This window comes from Ammodytes marinus (genome assembly GCF_949987685.1).
Source record: "Ammodytes marinus genome assembly, chromosome: 3".
NCBI classification, from domain to species: Eukaryota; Metazoa; Chordata; class Actinopteri; order Uranoscopiformes; family Ammodytidae; genus Ammodytes; species Ammodytes marinus.
In genome coordinates, this window is record NC_137232.1 from 29794027 (window position 1) to 29816437 (window position 22411).

General features: G+C 41.0%; 1 protein-coding gene across 4 annotated transcripts in view; it reads right to left on the reverse strand.

Moving 5' to 3' along the window:
* The window catches only part of dscamb (Down syndrome cell adhesion molecule b), a gene marked incomplete at both ends in the record, with an annotated part of 114055 nt that overhangs the window by 21233 nt on the left and 70411 nt on the right, over positions 1 to 22411 (reverse strand). For all 4 annotated transcript variants that reach the window (XM_080053867.1, XM_080053866.1, XM_080053864.1 and 1 more), the window contains 11 exons: positions 73 to 316; positions 483 to 553; positions 1339 to 1506; positions 1621 to 1749; positions 2005 to 2101; positions 2552 to 2748; positions 14242 to 14421; positions 17426 to 17545; positions 18032 to 18310; positions 20088 to 20360; positions 21485 to 21781. In XM_080053867.1, the coding sequence (XP_079909993.1) occupies positions 73 to 316; positions 483 to 553; positions 1339 to 1506; positions 1621 to 1749; positions 2005 to 2101; positions 2552 to 2748; positions 14242 to 14421; positions 17426 to 17545; positions 18032 to 18310; positions 20088 to 20360; positions 21485 to 21781 (2055 nt within the window). The remainder of the gene's footprint in view (positions 1 to 72; positions 317 to 482; positions 554 to 1338; positions 1507 to 1620; positions 1750 to 2004; positions 2102 to 2551; positions 2749 to 14241; positions 14422 to 17425; positions 17546 to 18031; positions 18311 to 20087; positions 20361 to 21484; positions 21782 to 22411) is intronic.

Consider the following 22411-nt stretch of genomic DNA (forward strand, 5'->3'; position numbering starts at 1 on the left):
TGGATTCACGGACATTTACAGAAACACCATATTTAACACTTGAGATCCAGCCACACAAGCCCTTCTTCTTACCATCTTCCAGGGTTTTGGTGACCACTTGCTGTGAAGAGGGCCCGGTGCCTGCCCTGTTAGCAGCCTGCACCACCACACTGTACTGGGTGAACTTCTTGAGGTTGTCCAGGGTGATGCTCTCGGTGGTGTCTCCTGTGGTGTCCAAGCTGATGATGGTGAACTGGTGGTTCCCTCCTGGGCTGTACTCTCTGAAGCCCACCTGGTAGCCGCGGATCACACCGTTCTGCAGGTACTTGTGGGGAGGCTGCAAGAAGAACCAGGATCAGCAGAGCAAATTAAATAAGTTTCCAATTTTAATTTGTTTTTCTCTCATTTAATGTGTAGTTGAATACACTTGAGTATAGTCTACATACTGGAATCTATTTCGGTGAGAAACAGCCAATAATAACACATTAAAGTTTGGACTATACCTTCCAGGAAACTTTGATGCTCTGTGGAGAGGTGGACTCCAGAATGACATCCTGTGGTGGGCCGTCGGGAGCTGTAATTAAAGCACATCATTCAACATCACTGCTGGTGTTCAATGGAAGAGACAATCTACCATTGAGAGTGTTTAAAATTCCATCCCATTCACTTTCCCTAGATGGCACTGTTGAGTTAAAAATGTGTTTTGCCTCATTCAGGTGCCTTAAAGTTTCTGCCTCAGCTTAATCATTATCTAAAAAGGAACTTGTAACACCATCAACATTGAGCTTTAAAATAACGTGAGGACAGATACATGTTATATTTAATGATGAAGTTTATGGATTTATTCTAGCAATGAATCCAGCAAAATGGGGCATTGTAATGCGCTGGTATGCCTGTGGGATGTCATTATAGGCAATAGAAGATAAGTGAACACTGATAGAGGTGACTAAAAGCAACAGTTAACTGATGTATTTCCCCCCCCGGATATAAAAGATGATGGCTTCCATTAAAAACAACCATTAAATAATTATGTGCAAGATGACTCAACAGGTTTGAGGGGCCAAGAGGAAATGGACATTTGGATGGTGTGTTAATAATAAAGTTCCAGTAATAATACCTATTAACAGTTTCAAAGAGTCATTTGGAGAGTTTTATTTTATGTTCTAGGGTTAGTTCTAGGTTAATCCTTCTAGCTGCAGCCCAGTTTGACGGCTTATTTGACGGATATTATTATTGCACTGTTTTATTTTTTGAGCAGCTAATTTTACAATCAACTGTATTCTCAAATGTACATATAAAATCCCTTGTTTACAGTTCTTCCACATATTTTAGTGTTATGCTCATGAGAAGTTCAGTGACCTGCTTCATCAGTAGTGATGGTTAGCTCGTTGCTAGGGTTGCTGTTGCCGATGATGTTCTTGGCGACCATGCGAATGTTGTAAGTGGAGGACGGGTGGAGGTCAATGATAGTGGCTTGGTTGAGCTGTGGCGACACATCTTTGGTAACCTGGGCTGATAGCCATGATGCTGAGAAAGAAAACAGAGGAGGAAATGAGACTGTTAGCGATAGAAGGTAACATTTCTCATTTCATTTTCCTGGATTTCTTTCATTGATGCATGATGTGTCATCAACATGTTTACCTGATTTGTTCTTGCATTCAATATCGTAACCTGTGATGGGGCTGTTGCCGTCAAAGCCCATGGTCCAGCGTAGAGCTATGGTCCGGTCTTTGACTTCCCGGATCTCCACCTCTGGAGGGTCGGGTGGTTCTGAGGAAAAAGTTGTGAACGCAACACAAAAGTGTTAAAAAGTCAGCCTCTGAAATAGAACTGGACATGAGGTGGACCGGGCGGATGAGTCACTTTTTACTCTGTCTGTGATTTCCCCAGTGAGAGATAATAACAATTGATATCACAAAGAGCAGGAGTCACACTGTGCAGCAATTCAATTAATAAATGAATGAATTCAGTAATAAATTATACAAAACTTTACTACGATACTTCTGATAACTCAAGTCAGCTTACCTTGCACCGTCAGCTGTATGATGCCTCGGTCCTCACCGAAGGAGTTGATGGCATGACAGGAGAAGAACCCTGAGTCCTCACGGACAGTAGGCATGATCTACAGAGAGACAGATCATATTAAAGGCATTGGTAGGTACATAGCAGGAATCCAAAATTACATTTAATCATAATTGATTTTTTTCAAGAGGAAGACAGACGGTGGATTCAACTGCTATACTCTTATCCTATACTAGAGAGGGGGGACACTTCACTACTAAATCCTCTCAAGGAACATATTCCTTGTGATTTTTTACATCAATGCCTTACACATGTACTAGTCCCAGCTGTGTTTTAATCACTGTTAAATTGAACTGAAGGGGAACTCTTTAATGTTTTATATTCTACTCGAAGATTTTAAGACAAGGTAAATTTAATTTTTTTGTTGCCATGCCTTCCCTATTCTTTCTCCCAATTTACTTTCCTGAAATTGAAAAAATGACTGAAGGTTGTTTGCCCCCTCCCCACCCCCCCCACCCCTTGGCACTTCAGTGAAAGTGAAGGCACTCACCACCAGCGTGGAGATGACCTCATCAGCCACCTCTTTGACGGTGACCACGTATCGGCTGGTCTCCGGGTTGATGATGCGTTCCTCCTTCTCCCAGCGCACCATGATGGGCTTCTCTCCGTGAGCGATGCAGCTCATCTTCTTCTCCTCGCCCTGCGTCGCCAACGTGGTGTTTGGGTAGGAGGTGATCATCGCCGGGACTGGATGGAACAGGAATGGAGGGAGAAAATTTGAAAGAAAATAGGACAATTATATATCAGATAAGACATTCAGGCCTTTGTCAGTTAATGCACATTTGCGGTAATATCAAACATAATATTTTTTTCCTTCTTTTTTTACAGTATGTCTTCCCTTTCCACCAAGCACCACATTGAAAGTATTTGCTTTCATCGTGAAAACGTGTTAAGGGTGCACTATGTAACTTTGAGGCTGTCAGAGAAGTTAAGACTTTCTTAGGTATATTATTATAACGGAATACACAAACTTTACTCACAGGATAATTGGAACCCTAGGACACTGTTTAAAGTTAGAAAGCTACCTGAGTTAGTTGGTTAAGTTATTTTTTCATGTTATTTTTTACAGCAGCAAAGATTGCATGTTTTGTTTACAAACATATTCTAGATTTACGAATATTATATTGGTTCCAAGTGTCTCCAAATCATCTTGTTTTGATTTGTGATGCTAGAATATTCAATACCAAGAAAATGTAAACAAATCCCCCTCCTCTGAACCGACATAGTGCACCTTTAAACTATTTGTTCTAAAATACAAGAAATTGAATTGCATTGTAAAAAAACACTGCACATATACATCATTTAACTGCTTCTTGTCTTGTACTGAGAAAACTCCCATTTCTCTTTTTCTCTGACAATTATGACAAGCATTTAAACACTCCAGGGAGCACAGTGAACTCATGTTTGAGTCTGCCTGTCTCCCACAATACTTAAAGATTCAAACGGAGCCCTTCAGGTAAGTCTGCGCCTGCTTTGATAATGACAGCGAAACGGTAGCACGCTGCTTTCTGAGGATGAGACGGAGGTATGAAAGGAAAAGTGGTGACTCCTGACTGAACTCCCATCGGTCTAAGCGTGGAGCCGGTCTGGCTCTACGCCGTAACCGCACACCGGGCTCATTAGCAACACAGCTAACCTGTGTGTGTGTGTGTGTGTGTGTGTGTGTGTGTGTGTGTGTGTGTGTGTGTGTGTGTGTGTGTGTGTGTGTGTGTGTGTGTGTGTGAATGTGTGTGTGAATGTGGTTCAGCAGACTGTATCTGTTAATGTTTTTCACCCACACATAGGCTACTCACACTTTCTTCCATTCTGTCTTTTTCTCTCTACTTGCATGAAGCAGTCTCCTGATTATACCACTCAATGATACTTTCAGGTGCTATTCACAGTATAATGATCTCTAAAGTGTGAAGCTCCTAAATTGGAACGCACCATGTTAATTTTTTGCCCTTTGAGCGGACTGAATAAATATGTTAATCTCTTTCAGTGTTGGACATTCATTACTTTAGATTTTATAATGAAGGTAAAGCAAATCAAATGATCGGATCGCTTTCATTTGTGTGATGGCTTGAGACCGATCAGAGCAAGTCAGGCAGGACACGCTTCATGGGTGTGCAACAGTCAGTCTCTACATTGCACAAGAAAAAAACAGAGGCATTGGATAGCAGTCATTTTAAATGGCTAAAAAAATAAAACATGCAAAGGCAGCCAATTTGATGAAATAATGAGTAGGACGTAATGTGACAACAATAAATCCCCTTACGATGTCCCCCTAACAATGGAGAACACTATCTAAACACTATAATAATGGAAGTTATTTTTGATTTTTTTGGAGGGCGGAAAACAATCTCTTAGGAAAATACATTGCAGTGAGAGTGCAACATATCATTACTTTTTCAAATTGATCAATCAGAGAACAGTTTTATCACATATCAATCATGATTGTTTGGTCTATAAAATGTCAGAATACAGAGAAAAAAATAATTCAAAATTTCCCAGAACCAAAAGCTACTCTTCAAATTGCTTTTTTTATTTGATCAGTCCAAACCCATAAATACATATAATGATTGCCTAATAAATTACAAAAAAAAAAATATTTAGATTCTGGCCATATGGGGGCGGTAAAACCAAGCCATGAACAAAACAGTGAAATACGGTATATCACCATTGTAAAATGTCGACTAAGAAACCAACATATTGAGATGAAAGAAACTTTAAAGTATCCTGAGCCGTGGATTTAAGTTACACATAGCAATTTGATCAATTGTTGATCAAAAAAAAATATATTTTTAGCAGCTTTAAAGAATTACTCACCAATATTTCTGTAGAGTGATTAATCATTTCAACTTTATTTACATGAGACAGGCAAGTGTTTAGTACAACACGTTAACTCGAGGGTTTCCAGTATATCTTAATGCGCTATGGTGAATACAGTATCATTGGAAAGGACAGTAGTGGCAGCTACATGTGGCTGATACTTGTGCAGTAGAGGTTGGAGGCCTTTTCTCCCAAGAAGAAATGCAATATGTGTGTTTGAGTCAGTGTGTGAATGTCTGTACACTCGTGAATAATGTGTCTGTGTGCATGAGTGTATGAGTGTTACACTACACGTGCATATGTATGAGCGTGTGTGTGTGTGTGTGTGTGTGTGTGTGTGTGTGTGTGTGTGCGTGCGTGTATGAGTGCGGCTGTGTCTGGGGGAGCTAAGTGGGCGAGCACAGAGAGCAGAAAAGACTTGTGCTCATGACACATCTCAGCCACACTACACGATGGAGGAGAGAGAGAGAGCATGTACCCCTGCAGCGCTAACTATGATCCCTCTCTCTCTCTCCCTCGCTTTCCCTCGCTCGCTCTCTCACTCCATCTCCCTCCTAAGGCTCCCACCAGGACAGCGATGATTTAATGATGAGAGAGACCACTTTGATTATTCATACGCAGCAGACAAGTCCGTTGGCCGTGATGTTGTCTCTCTCACACACACACACACACACACACACACACACACACACACACACACACATTCCGACATATACAGACATGCACCCGTGCACATTGAGAACGACACAAATACAGATACAGAGATTCCGGCCTTGCACACTCATACTGTATGCAAGTGTAAACACACAGACTAGAAAAAATAAATCATAGGGATGGACATGCACAACAAATGCAAACCAAAACAGGAGAAAGAAATGACACAAACACACACACACACACACACACACACACACACACACACACACACACACACACACACACACACACACACACACCCAGAATAAACACTAGTTAGAAACACACACAGCCTCGAGTATTCCCCTGGGTCAAACAGTGTGCTTGTAGATAACTTTGTAACCATTTGTTATGGCTTCATGAAGCCCTAGTCTGATACAGCTTGGTCGACTACTGCGAGTGCCAGGAAGGTTAGACAATCACAAGTCAATTAAAGCACTTGAATTTATAATGGGCCATTTATTATACTGTACTTGTGTGAATGGCAAATTGCCTAGCAGTGTTTGAATTGCCCTGATGCGCTAAACCTCATCCACTCTACAGACTGTTTCGTGCTCTATTGATATTTATTATTTCAGTGGCAGCCTACGCATATAAATGTATCTACATACTATATACGCACACACGTTCATATCAGAGCTTATCCTCTTCTGTATTTTTAAGTCTGATAGTAAAGGTCAATGTTCGAGAGTTTTAAGAGAAGTTGGAAGATACTCAAGCAGCTCTGTGAGGCAGTACCGTACAGGTACAGCTGTGCTTCAAGCTACATGCTAACATCAATTTGCTAAAACACTATTAGTATTTTCCGTTTGACCAAATTTTTACCAAACACATAAATACATAATCACAAATCCCCCATGCAGTAACAAACCAATCAACACACACACAGACTCCTTCCACATGTTTTCTCCCTCTTTGTTTCTCACAGTACATTTCCGTCTTTGATGCAGCCAACTAAAATCCAAAGGGGGAGCTTCTCGTTTATCTGTTTGTGTGCATGTACGATGCCTGGTGTGTTTATGTGTGCGTACGTGCACTTTCAACCCCCCCAATCACCCGACATGATGGAACGTGTCAGACTTGGGACTGCCAACGTTTAAACCTCATCTCTTATTCACTGGCTGCCCCTCCCTCCCTCTCCCTCGCTCCCTACACCATCATCCCCTTTCCCACTGCCCCCGCAAAGGAAATCGCTGATTTATTTTGCATAGCAACTATGAATTTTAAGTGAGTCCTATTAAAAGAGTCTTCTCAGCCCGTTCTCTAACTGTTATTGCTCCATAACTGGTGCTATTTTCTCCATCTTAATCTGAGGCCTTGGCAGTGCAAGCTATTGTGGACCGTGCTTGTGTTTGCTCACCGAAAGAGCACATAATGACAGTAGTGTGTGTGTGTGTGTGTGTGTGTGTGTGTGTGTGTGTGTGTGTGTGTGTGTGTGTGTGTGTGTGTGTGTGTCTGTGTCTGTGTGTTTATGCATGCAATCATGTGTATATTAGAATATTTGTCATATGTACTGTATGTAGGCTATGTGTAAAGCACATGCTTGTCTGCGCAGGTGTGTGTGCAGTACAGTATGTTCCTGAATACAAATAAACATATGTGAATGCATCTGTGTGCATTTGGAGATGTTTCAATCTGTCTTGTGTGTGTGGATGATACATGCAACAAAGGCTCACAAATTCAAGATTGTTACCCTGTGATGTTAAAATGTTCTACAATCTTCACCAATCTTGGCTGTGCTTCGGCAGTCCCAGCCTATGCAAACCTACTCACTCGCTTCCTCCTCATCTCGTCTCTATGCATCTACTGTGCAGCGCTTGCAGGGCCCCCGGGCTAAACCTATTCTTTTTGATAGCCCATAATTGCTCGGTTGATGTATATTTTTTAATATCCAGCGATATTACAGGGGCCTGGTAATAAAACACGGGTGGGTAGAGGTAGAGGAGAAAGTGTGAGTGGGAAGAGGGGAGACATGGGAAATAGAGAAAGCTGAGGGGGTAGAGAGGGAGGGAGGGAGGGAGGGGGGATGGGGTGGAGAGGGGTGTCAAAGACAAAAGGGTGCAGAATGGGGGGGGTGTAGAGGGATGAGAAATGTACAGACTTGGGTATTTACTGATCTGTTGCCCACACAACTTCAGATCCCCCTCATGTCTGACTTTTCTCATGTCTGATTTTTCAGGTCATTTTCAAGCGTGTTGGTTTTTAGAAAGGCAAAGTATGCAGTTTGCAATGACAACTGCGGCAGATAGTATTAGTTGTAGCTAGTTAAGTCTCTATCTATGGCTTTCTAATGTTGCCTCCTTTCAGATTTCTGTAAATGGGTGATAACGGTTGTGCTTTAATCTTTAGAAGCTATTGGGGAATTGAGCACTTAGCAGCCCTGTAACAATTCATACATTACAAATATTTTTAGTTCTCATGCTAAAGTGCAGAAAAAAATATCTTTTGACCCTTTACAGGGTTCACTGTTTGTTGACATTGTGATTTAGAAATAGCAAAAATGCATAAGATGATTCAATAAAACCAAAAATAAGATCTATAAATGATTTATAAATACATACAAGAAGTGTTGCAGGACAACACCTGCAACACTTTTTACAAAATGCAAAAAAAGTATTTGTTATTTATCTTCTAACATTTCTTTGGTTCCTGGTAATGAAGAGCCATGAGTGCAAATAAAGCAGAGAAACATGTGGACTGCTCTTCCCTTGAGCCCCTTCGTCAGCTTCTAATTGAAGTATTGATGGATTTAAATTAGGCTGAAATGCACTCATGAGTTCCACCGTCTCATAACACGCACAAAGGCACACACACACACATACACACACACACACACACACACACACACACACACACACACACACACACACACACACACACACACACACACACACACACACACACACACACACACACACACACACACACACACAAGACTTGATTGCAAACACATGAAAGAAGTAAAATATGCCTAGAGGATTTATGATAACAATCGTACTATGCTTACAGATGAAAAACAATGCATAATTGTAAACAAACAAACAAGCACACACAATCCCTGAGAAATGGACATGACAGTATTGGTGTATACGGGCACAGTCTCCCTTTTTCAAACCACTCATGCGAATAAGTACACTTTTACAGAAAGCATCCTGAGTGTACGAGTACAGTTTGTGGTTTAAAGGGCATGAAATGCGATCTGTTGATGAGTGACAAGTGTGAGGCTGAGCCAGCATGTAATGACTGAGCAGCCAATGGCACCGGGGGAAGATCAGCACAGAGCATTAGCAAAGGAAACATTATTTTAGCTGTGAATATGACACGTCAATGCTAACTGAATCACAAAAGGCTTAAAGGGTTTTTAAATGACCCCAGTGCAAGTAAAATGTAATTTAGGATTAAATGGAGTGTAAAAAGAGAATTGTACTTAAATGTGTTTAATCTATATGTAATGTTACTGATGATTACACATTGTGGTGATGTCATAAAGGCATAGCTAGCATGATGTTAGCTGCAGTGTTAACAAACATGTGCATTTGTTTGTCATCCGCTGTATGTGTGAATTAGTTATTTCTAAAGCTTAAAGTTACTAAAGCTTTAAGAGTTGGAGTTTGTTTGATTTTTGTAGTGAGCGATGACTACATTTGTCGAAGATTTGGTATTTTACAATGAATAACACATAGCTGCAGGAAAAGTGTAGCAACTGATAGAATTCCGCAAAAGTAATACTTTATATTTGTAGTACAATTTAATTAGATAACAGTGGCTCTCAACAAGATAATGTGAGAGAAATAAGGTGATTGTTAAAATTTACAAGAAATCTGAAGATTTTGCAAAAATATAGCAAGCACCAGACATGGTATAAGCCAATGACAATACTGACAGGATTGGATGATTTGGCATAAATTATTCTAGTTGTACGGTTGCATATTTGCAGAGCAGACAGAGCAAAAAGAAAAGTTATTCAAATAGTACTGTTTTTATTCAGCTGTAATAATAGATACTAGGCTGCATGGAGTCAATATACAGTATGTATATGTCGCAAGTGAACAATTAACTGCCAATCAATTACATATAGTTGTTGAATAAAAACAGATTTACTATTTTACTTTGCCTATATGTACACATATGTAAACACAAATGGCATTTTAAATTAATCTATCAGGGAAGAACATGCATTTTCTGTAAATAATAAAAGCTGTTAGTAATGTAACGTTACGGTTTGTGTTAATAAAACTACAAGTTATGAGAAGTAAGCTTACATTATTCAGCACTAAAGCTGTCAAAATTCCCTTTGAACGAGTCGAGTGCAGCATGAAACTGAAGCCTTAAGCAACAGCAGAGTGTGTTCGGTGGGTCAACCCTCTCTGTCTCTCTCTCTCTCTCCTCTACTACCAACGATGATACACCAGGCTAGACTACAAAGACCAATGAAACTGAAACTTTACATGCAAACTCCCACATCTCCACTCCTACATCACCACATGCATTGCACACTAACAGGACACACTGTAGGTATTTTGGTCCCTGAAAAAACAAAAAGGTCAGAGGAGAGAAAAGGTGCAGATCTGCATTGCAGTTGAGTGTAACAGCAACACTGACTGATTGGATTACTGACCCATTATGACCTCAACCTAACCTGTTTATGGTAAATCTGAAGCAGTCATTTTGACAGAGTCCGGTAGATACAGTACAAGCATGTCATGTCATGTCAACAAATGTAGTTTTTAGTTTATTAGATATATTTAGTGTATTAGATATATTAGTTATATAAGCTAAAACACCCTATACACTCTTGTTTACTTGCAGTTTTCCTTAGTTAGAATAAATAAATAAAATCTTGAAAATCAATGTTTGGTGTTCGGAGTTACGTATGCTACCAAGAGCTAAGGGTACTGTAGTCCACAGTGTTTGCTCTCTGCTTGGTAGAAAAGGAATTTAAAAAAAGGTTAGTACAGAATCCGTGTATCTTACGTTCAATCCATATCCGTTTGGAAATCAAAACACGAAAAACGAAAAGTGACCTGTTTTTTTTAATATTCATCCTCTCCTCTACATTATATATTATACTAAAACACGTTTTTATCCATTTTTAATCACAATTCATGACCAGGATATCAAATATGAGAATAATGGCCTAAATGTTGATTTTGAAAAATACATGTTTCAATTTAGTGAAAGAAGTGTGTGTGCACGCGTGTGTGTGTGTGTGTGCGCGCGCGCCCAGAAGCAAACTTAACCATTACGCAAAGGTAGGCAATTGCCTTGGGTCTCATAATCATCTAATAACTGTTTGTTTTACTCTTCATTCATTAATCACCGATTACGTGTGGACGTCAGCATCGCACTGGGAACTGAGGGACACATCCTACATTATTGATAATGTTATTGATACTCGTGATCAGCTGAGGCATGAGCCCCAGTGCAGACAGCTGCATATGAAAGCATTTTTATTGGTTAGGTCCACGAGTGAAAATTGCGTCTGAGGCAATCGTCGTCTCTGTCTCTCTTTTTTCCCTGTCTTCACTTCACTTGCCGAGTCAAAGTGGGCAATCACCCAGTTTAAGGGGGCGCGTGCGTGTGTGTGTGTGTGTGTGTGTGTGTGTGTGTGTGTGTGTGTGTGTGTGTCGAGGAAAGAAGAAACTTGTCTAGGCTATATTTTGTCCACGTTTAGGCTATAGGCTATCTGAATTGAGCTTTTTGTAAAATAAGGCTCTTGATGGTAGCCTATGACAGACAATGACATAGCAGCCTTTGGCAGCCAGCCAAAATATGTTTCCCCTCTCAATAAAGATTAAACATTTGGTGGTTTGTCCCGTTTTGATCTGGATCAACAGCTGTATGTCTGTCGCTGTTTAGATCATGCCTCGTTTCCTCTGAGCAGCACAGTTCGGTTCAGCACGGTTCGGCAGGGTTACCCTACTACTAGATCTGCCATGCGTTTCTACTACCGACAAGAGGCTTTAGCCTACTTAAAAGACGGAGATAGCCACGGTCAGAAAACAGTCTATGGGTCAGAGCCATCACGGCGCTGGCCGCCCATAGCTTGTGGCATTGTGGCAGCGGGACATAGTTTAACCCGCTGATTAATATAAATTATTATTTGGAACTTCAAAAATGAAAATGCAAATTTTTTACATTTTCTGTTTGTCTCCTTTCCCATTTTCCTATGTAAAGGGCGACATGGAAAATAAGAAATGGCAGTCAATTCATGTTTTACAGGCATATTTTGAATAAAACAGTCATTTTTTTTTTTTTAATTAAACAAATAATTAAAAAATTAAATCAAACTGTTGTTTTAGTTTTTCGTGTTTTGATTTCCAAACGGATATGGATTGAACGGAAGGTACACGGATTGTACAGCCATAGGTCAATGTGCTGCATAGCAACTATGTGCTGGAGTCAGCAAACTGACCTATGAAAACAGAGAGAGCATTTCCATCTCTGAGGCTGTTGCCTGCTGCAGCACTGTGAAGGCTTCACAGAGTGGCTACAGTGACTGTTAATAACAGTGACACATGAATTTCCATGACATGCCAGCTGATATCAATGATAGCAAGAACTGATTAATCCAGAAAGGGAGCTGTACACAAACTATTTTGCATTTACAGAGAGGTCAGACTTTCGGGTAATTTTTTTAAATGTTTTTATTATTAATATATACTGTATATAGTCCTATATATACAGTCAAAACCGAAATTATTCATAAACCATGGCAGATTTTGACCTAAAGTTACTTTTATGAAACCAGCAAGCTTTTTCTTGATTGGCAATGACACAGGCTTCTCCCAAAAGATAATAAGACGATGTATAAGAGGCATCATTGTGGGAAAAAAAAATGTGAACAAAAATTGGCATGTCCAAAATTATTCATACCCTTCTCAATAGATAGATGGGGGGGATAGCAGGGGCGCGGCGCACGCTGCGACCCTGCAGTTACACTCTCTCCTGTCCACCCATGTCATTGTCACTGTCTTGTATGTTTCTTGGCGAGGTGTGTACTGAAAGGCAAATTTCATTGTGCTGTAACGGTGCATATGACAATAAATAAATCTGATCTGACTAGATAGATAGATAGATAATTTTTATTACAGACTCTAAGTATAGAGTAAATAGTCAATAGAAAAGCCTGTATTGGCTTTTACAGCAATCAAACACTTCCTATAATTGCTGGCCAGCTTTTTGCATTTCTCCACTGATTCTCCATAGCCCATTCATCTTTGGCAATGAGCTCCAACTCTTTCAGGTTGGAGGGTCTTCTTGCCATCACCCTGATCTTTAGCTCCCTTCACAGATTCTCAATTGGATTCAAGTCAGGACTCTGGCTTGGCCACTGCAAAACTTTAATGTGTTTGTCTGCTAACAATTTCTTCACCATTTTTGCTTTGTGTTTTGGGTCGTTGTCCTGCTGAAATGTCCAATGGTGCTTAAGACCAAGTTTCCCCAGAGACTGCCTGATGTTGTTGAGAATCTTTATGTATTGCTCTTTTTTCATGATGCCGTTTACTGTGATTAGGTTCCCTTGTCCATTGGCTGAAAAAAAAAAAACCAAAGCATTAGGTTCCCACCACCATGTTTGACAGTGGGTATGGTGTTCTTAGGGATGAAGGCTTCTCCTTTTTCATGCCAAATGAAGGATACATCATTGTGGCCAAACAATTAAATTTAGTTTCATCTGACCATAAAACAGAAGACCAGAAGTCTTATTCTTTGTCCAGATGAGCGTTTGCAAAGTCCAAGACGGCTTTTGGGTGCCTTATCTGGAGAAGTGGCATCCTCCTTGTTCTGCGTCCAAGGAACCCAGCAGTGTGCAGTATCCGTTGGATTGTCTGACATGAAACTTTGCCTCCAGCAGAGCCAATATTAACCAGGATGGCCTTGGTGGTGATCCTAGGATTATTTTTCACCTCTCTCACTATCCTCCTGGCCAGTACAGGTGTCACTTTTGGAGACGGTTATGAATATAATTAAGTTAAGGAGTTATATAGTTAAGGAGATAATTTGGGCAAATGTAAATAAAAGATGAAAAAAAAAAATCCACAATGATGCCTCTTGTACATTGTCTTATTATCTTCTGGGATAAGCCTGTGTCATTTACAATTAAGAAAAAACTTGCTAGTTGAATAAAAGTAAGTTTAAGTGAAAATTTGCCAAATATATATATATATGAATAATTTCGGGCATGCCTGTATGTATGTGTGTATGTGTGTGTGTGTGTGTGTGTGTGTGTGTGTGTGTGTGTGTGTGTGTGTGTGTGTATACTGTGTATATATATATGTATATCAAAAATATTTGTCGTGGATGGATAACGGCCAGAATTCCTAATTGCCAAACTAAAATCTTGTCTTAAATCTTTTGACATGCATCTCCCTTCCATTTCTTATAAATGAATGTCTGACCGATCAACATTAAAAAGGAGCTATCTGTGGATCCTTTTTTTAACGGGGTTGTGCTTGTCACTCCGCACGCACACACACACACACACACACACACACACACACACACACACACACACACACACACACACACACACACACACACACACACACACACACACACACACACACACACACACACACAAACACAAACAGACACACACACACACATTCAAATACTCAATGATCACTGCCAATCAGCTGTTATTGATTGGGAGAGTGGGACGCAGGCTCTTACTTTTGACGGTGAGGTACATGGACTTGCTGACATCAGCTCCCACGTCGTTGCTGACCTTACACAGGTAGAAGCCATTGTCATCCTCCAGCACGTGTTTGATCAGCAGCGAGCCGTTGCTCAGCAGCTGCACACGAGAGCCGCTGTTCAGAGGGATGGGCGTAAACTGGGGGACGCCCGCACCTGGTACACAAAGAAGAAACAACACTGTACATTATGATGGGAAAAAAACATTGACACAATATCCAACTCTCTATTTTCCAGTAGAGACAAACATATATAATGTGAATACAGTACTTAACAGTAAGCCAACCTCCAGCGTTTTAGTATGTGTGTGTGTGTGTGTGTGTGTGTGTGTGTGCGCGCGCGTGTGTGTAGTTATTTGACCACGCGCCTCTGTTTACAGATTTGATGACAAAGCCTGTCAGATTTAGGGAGGATTGTAAACATGTTTCTTAACACAGGGCCTAAATCCTTAAACCGCCAAAGAGCTGCTGAGCACAGGGGAAGCAGGCCGAGCTGCTGGTGTGATGCAATCACAACCGACATAAAGCTCATGTTTAACAAGACAGCAGATTGGTGCAGAGGAACAACAGGCAGAAGGAGGGCACAGAGGCTTTGCATGGCTGCTGGCCTCCAACGCTGAGGCCGGCCAGATTCAAAGATGTAGCTGAACAAGGATTTTTTTTATGTTCTCCTGTGTGTCAACTCTCTGGATTAAATCTTTGCTTTTATGTTTGTTGAGTTAATACCAAAAAACAACAACAACATAAATGGCCTTAAAATCAATTCGGTAACACTTTATAATAACTATCCGTTGTAACTTGTTAATAGATCATTAGTAAACTCTTAATTAATGATTATTAATGATTTGTTAAGTGTTTGTTAGCAGTTTGTTAAGGATTTATAACAATGGTAGATAGTTAATAGCTTAATAATTGAATCAGTTCATCTGGGAGGTAATCCGAGATTAACTGATCACGTCACGTTCAAATCCATGGCATGCACAGTGTGTATTGAGTTTATTTAAAAATATTTGAAAATGGGGCTGCCCTCAGTTGCCCATGCACTGTGTATAGTCTATAGCCTATTTCAGCCTCGTCGGTATCTCGGATTACCTCCCAGATGAACTGATTCAATTATTAAGCTATTAACTATCTACCATTGTTATAAATCCTTAACAAACTGCTAACAAACACTTAACAAATCATTAATAATCATTAATTAAGAGTTTACTAATGATCTATTAACAAGTTACAACGGATAGTTATTATAAAGTGTTACCATCAATTCTTATGTATTTAAATCGAAGATAGACTAATCCTAAAGGCATGGCTTGGTTTGGATTTTTAGAAGAAATACCGAAAGGCTTTGCTCAATTCTCAAAAGTCCAATACGACTGATATTTGATATCCATCACTGAAGCATTGCTAAAATAATTGAACCGGGCATCTCTGACATAGCCTGGCTTTCTGTCTGTGTGTAATTAATCCCTATATTTTGAATAGAAAATGATGTAATCATTCTTGTTCAATTGTCAAATAATACAGCATCTCATTAAATCTGTAGGAAATGTCACAGACACTGAGTTATAAGGGCTAACGCCTTCTGAGCGATCTGCTCCTTTCGTGATGAAAGCCCTGTATCCCACCTTGCTCATGTAGTATTAAACACATGTGTGCACTGAGCCGGGCGTTGCATTAACTTGTGTTAAAGTTAGCGTGTAGAGATTAGACTATTTGGTGAGCTGTGGGTTTTTGCTTTTTAATTAGAATGCAGTCAAGTGGCCGAGACTAGCAAGGGGTCAAGTGGTGACTTTGTTCCTACTCCCCTGGCTCTGAGCGAGAGGGGAAGGGAGATGTGTTCTTCCTTGAATTATGGATTATGCATATCCAAACGGTGCAAGTCGTTATGCTAATAGCAGTTGACCTTTACTTACTGTTCCATATCTCCCAGAGACAGTCATCTGGCTCTAAGCTAATTCTGTTGTGTGAAAAACTGAGGTAAATATAAGACAAAGGTCACAACCAAAAAACTGCCAGCATTTCCTTATGGATAGGTAAAGCTTGGTTTTAACTATTGAGTAGACACACACACACACACACACACACACACACAAACACACACTACTCAGCCTGATCTTTCTGATCTCTGCTTGTCTCATACACACACAGACAAACACACTCAGCCATGCACGCACGCACACACACACACACACACACACACACAACACACACACACACAAATCCAATCAAAGGGTAAAAATATCTGATTCTTTCATTCCTTTGATCATGGGGCCTAGCGCACACACACACACACACTCACACACACACACACACACACACACACACACACACACACACACACACACACACACAAACACACACACACACACACACACACACACACACACACACACACACACACACAAACACACACACACACACACACACAGGTGCACACACTTCCGCACAACTCCTCATTGGTTGTTGTTCTTCTGTTGGTGAAGCTTTCATCCCTGGTTATATGGATGATGGAGCAAACACCTGGGGCCCCTATTCATCTGCCCTACTCAAGTGGCTGAACTCACCTGCTGCCTCGCCGCCTGTCTGTCTGCTCACGCTCTAAATCAGCCTCTGTGCATCTGTCTGTCTCTCTCTCTCTCTCTCTCTCTCTAACTCTGATGCTACTCTATTGGTGCAGGTGGAAATCCTGCAAGCCCCCAGCCCAGGTGTTTACAGAGCAGATGGCTATGAGTGTGTTTGTACGTCTGTGGCTGTAGATGGAGCAAATGGAAACCACTCACCTGCAAAAGCACTACCGCTGCCATACCAGCTGCAGACAGCACTTACCCTCATACACAGCTGCTTTAAGAAACACAACCAGGGTGTGCCCCAGCTAGCTACGGAAAAACTGTGCCGTAGAACATATCACTTGAGTTTTGTGATAGCTGTTGAAGGTTATAAAAGCATAAATCATACCCTAATTAAATGTGGGTTTGATGACCTTAATTGATGGACTTTGGTTGAGGGCCTGTAAAAAATTCTGCAGTGTTTTTCAGTGTGTTTGAATCCCCCCCCCAAAAAAATAAATAAATAAAATAATAATAATAATCCAAATGACCTCTACTTTGCAGTCGGTGGGATGAGTTGCAGTGGGTAATGTGGGCTGTGCTTAGTGTAGCTACCTTTGGAGTGTTCCCATACTATGGTGGGCGGTGGGTAGCCTTCAGCTGAGCAGTTCAGAGTCACAGTTTTCCCATAGATCCCGTCTTGATCCTCGGGCTGAACCACAAACTGAGGAGGAACTGTACAGACACATAAGCAAAAGTTAACAAGTGACATTGATGAATGACTTATATGTCTACTAGTCAAATACCACTGCACGCAATTGGATAGCACTACAACCAATCAGAGCAATGAACAAGGTGACGTATTAAGCCCCGTTCGCTTAGCGTAAATTCGTGCTTGGTCGGCAAAACAGAACATTCATCTTTCTTGCTAATGAAAGATGTGAGTGCTGTCTTCCAAATCGTTAAGCGTCGAGGCCAAAGCCGTCTCAAACTCAAACAGCATATCCGCAGCCATCTCTGATATTTACTATCATGGCTTCGACGGCGCATGCACAGCGCTGTCGTCATCTGGTTACGTCCACCCCAGAGCACCATACATAGGGCTCTGGCCCGCCCATATCAGATAGAACCAATATTTAATTTGCCAGCGGCAGGTCTGGATTTCCAGGCTAAAATACTGTAGTGTGTAGAATTGAAAATTATGCTCTGTGCTTTTCTCACCTCTAACAATGAGCTGACTCTGGTGCTCCACCGCGGCGGCCTCGTTGCGAGCGACGCAGGTGTAGTTTCCGTTGTGGTCGGGCGTCAGGTTGGAGATGCGCAGAGAGCTGGTAAAGTCGATGTTGTCCACGGTTACGCCCAGGCTGATGGGGATTGGCCGGCCGTCCTTCTGCCAGGTGATGTCCAGAGGCCTATCGCCGGACATGACCACGCAGGGGATGAAGACGCGTTGACCGATGGTGAAACGCTGGAACTCAAAGGGCTGGATGTAGGGAGGGACTGCAGACATGAGGAAAGAGACACACAGAGATCAAATGTAATTTCTGCCTTTCTGCCTTTCAAAGAACAGTTTTCAATTCCCTCGATTCCGTGGCAGGTACCGTGTGTTTTTTCTCGGATTAATCCCAAAACCATTCTAACTATCTTTGCTTTAAAGAGGTCACAGAATGAACATAAAAGACCTGAATAGCAAAAGCAAAGTATTGCAATAATTCCCCGTCATTCTCAGATGGGAACATCTTGTCCTTTCAGCACAAAGAGTTACAAGAAATCTAAAGTGAACCTAGACTTTTTCTGTATGACTATCTATTGATTTACCAACCTACATACCTACCAAGCTTCCAGCCTGGCTACAACGTCAATCTACTTTTTATTCACTGGTCTAAAACCTTGATCACATGAATAGCTCTTTATCTAGAAAAAAAACAAGTTTGGAGTCAATTGGATGCATCATTTAACCGTGCAGCGCTACAATAAGATCTATTCAAATTGCCTGTGCTCTATTCTCTGGGAAACCTCCAGCCATCACACAAGTCATCAGTGTTTGAGTGTCCAGTGAGTTCAAATAACAGTGAAATAAGCAGCACTTTAGCACCTTATTTAATTCACAACAAAGTGGAGATAATGGACTCCAGGGATCCCCAAAGACACTCTCGCATTTTAAGCATGAGCAGAGTAAATTAGCAAATGCACTTGCTCTCTATAGCACCACAGGGAAGTGATGCTTTATATCATCGCCGTCTCTTAATTCTCGCTCTCTCTCGCCGTCTGTTTCCCTCGCTCTGTCGGAAAGTGTAATAAAATGACAACAACCAAGCGTACTGTACAGAGGGCAGGAAATGGGGCATGCTGGGGAAACCCTTTTCATTATTAATTATTACAGCTGTAACATCTCAGAGAGGATCAGTCACTGTAATATAAGTGGTACTGATAGAGTCTTCATTAAGTTTCCTAATGATGTATGTATGCACTGACGAATATCTCATAGATTCATTTAGAGGCCTAGTGTGATTTATGATCTGGCCTTTTTGTGTGAGTGAGTCTTTTTATTTATCAATCTTGTGATGGATTGGCATAAACACATTTAGAGTTCTAAGACACAGTCAAAATTGTAAAAAGGAGTAGTTTAACATTTTGTGAAATAAACTAATCATTTTTTCTCCCTAAAGCTTGATGAGAACATTAATATCCTTAATCCTTAATATATAATAACCTTTAGGTTAACTTAGCTTGATAGAGACAAGAAACAAAGGGAAACTGCCAGATTTGTTTTAAGGTCACACAATCTACTCACTGACATGTTGTGTTTTGTTTGTTTAATTTATAAAGATGATCATTTGTAATTTTATGAGGAGACATGTGTCACGGCCGGGCACATTGTCTTTCAGGAGTCTTGATGCCACTGTGTGATTCCCCCCAAAAAACAGTGGAGACACCAGAAAGTCACCGAAATGCCGTTTGTTAACTGTGAATGGAGCCCAGCTCTTTATGCAAAGCTGATCTAACATGCTGATATCTGCAGCCTTATTTAATGTGGAAATATTAGACTAACTCTCAGAAATAATGTAAATAAGTCTATCTCACATAAGATGTTTACAGTCCGTCAACAAAATTAAACTATATTTGCACAGAATGAAGTTGAGTGAGTTGAGTTTTGAGAATAACTACTACTTGCTGTAGTTTGGTCTGGCTTTGCGAGACTACTGTTATACCAACAAGAGAAAAAGTTTCAAAGTTTGTGGAGCACATTTAGCTGACCCAAGTCAACGGGACTGACCTCTCACACGCAGATGGACACTCTGGGAGTCCATCTTGTTGGGTTGGACTATCGCCTTGCAGGTATACTCTCCGGCATCCACCTGCTGCACGTTGGTCAGCTTCAGTGTGCCGTTGTTCTCGAACGCTCGCTGTCGGTGGTTGAACGGTAACAGAGCCGAGTTCTTGTACCACTTTATGGAGTAGTAAGGGTAGCCAATCACACGGCAGTGGATGAAGGCATCGCGTCCGGCTATCGCTGTGATGTTTTTCATTGGACGAATGCTGGCGTGGCCTACAAATGGACAGAGAATGGGAGAGAGACCCTCTATAAAGACATTCAATGGGATAGGGATATTGAAAAACAAGTCACAAGTTTGATTGATTTGTTTGTGTTTTTGTAAATAAACAATATGATGACACACATGGTTTTCAAATTAGATGTATTTTAAACAAATGTTAACTGTTGTGAAACAGAGAACATTTCTCTCCGCAGCCTCAGATATGCTTCCTGCCACCAAAATACTACGCAAATGAACGGTTGTTTAACACTATTGTTTGTTTTAACACAAGATCTTAGGCTTAACACTAGGTGGGAGGCAATTAAATGACAAGTAGATTAAAGTGTGCAAACCAACTGAGGGAAAGCAATTCATTTAAGTAACACTAGCACTACTGATACTTATTACTCTGCTGTCAATGCTCACCCACATGCTGTTAACAGTAATGCATTCTGTGTCTCATAAAACTGAAACAGAGTAATCGTTCCAACATCTGATCGTGAAGAGTTAAATTGGCTGCTCGACTAAACACACACGGACGAAGATACAAACGCAAACACGCACATACACAAGCAAACCACAGATAAATGTATTCATGCAAAGAGAAGATTTTTTTTTTCATTCTTCTGGCTATTTACAAACCAGCCCATTTTGGAACCCAATATCCAGATACGCAGCAAACCAGGATAATTCATTTGACCTAAAAATACAGGCATGTAGATAAAGCACAATAATAATTTGGAGAGAAAATTGGCGAGACTACAATATTAAAAATTAGACAAGGAGCAGAGAAAAATAAAATGAACACATAAAAAGAACACAACTATGAATTAGTTTGTGGAACAACCTACAAGGAAATCTAAATTTGATTTTATATTTTTTAATAACACTAGAACTAAAATATAATTAGAATAATACCAGATCAAAAAACAAACAAAGTGAAATGATCATCATAAAGAGTACATATAAAACCAAACAAAAAATCATAAAAAAAAACAACAACTCTCAAACCCAAACAGCATCCACTTCACACTTGCACATTCACTCAGCCATACAGATAGACACGGACAGACGCACACAGAGAGACAGACAGGTTATGTGTATTGTTGGTTCTTGGAGGAGCTGATTTGACAAGCACCTCTTACGTTTATTCGAGCCTGGTGGTAGACGAGCCCGGCCGAGTTGCTGCACGTGCACCGGTACACCCCTCCGTCCGTCACCTGGGTGTGTGTGACGTTGAGCTGGCTGACCACGTGGCCCTCGTGGGTCTCGTAGTGGCCCAGGTGGTGGTGGCTGTCTTTGATGACCGGGTCCTCGTCCAGAGACCAGCTGCAGCGGGGAGGGGGGGTGCCCTTCACGTTGCACACCAGGAAGACGGGCTCGCTCGGGTTCACCACCTTCTCGCTGAAGGAGGACAGGATCTTTGGAGTACCATCTGTAGTGAGGGGGGAGGGTGGGGGGTGGGGGGGGGGGTTAGGGTTGTAGGGTGGAGGGACAGGGGATGCAAGGGTGAATATCAGGCCCGGTTCTAGAAAGTTAGATTAGGGTGGGCCTGTAGAAATTTTAGGTGGGCACACTGGGCAGAGAGACCGAAGATGCGCACGCGAGCAGACATTTTTTGCCCTTGTAAGATCTCTGCGTCTGCTTTTTGGCACATTTACTGTGAATTGTGTAGAACACAATATGCAAATAAACTTTGAGTGTTGCTGTGTGGGAGATTTGATTCTTGCATGTTTTTTTCCAAAATGTTTATGAATAACATATAATATAAATTTTATACAACATAATGTATATATTTTTTTAATCGCAGTATTAACTGTAGGCAGCCTGAGCTGATTGAACAGAAAGCTTTGGGATTTGGCAACCTGGATGGTGGTAGTCCAGAGCTATATACTATACACACTAAATAGATATATAGTGTTTCCACTATTGGCTCCGAAAAATAGTAGCCAGCCGAGGTCACGACCCTGCTATAGACCACTATAAGCGGGTGGGTAACTTGGAGGCAGACTGTCCCAATAATACAATTAGAAGCAATGCATGGTAATGGTATATTATTTAGTAT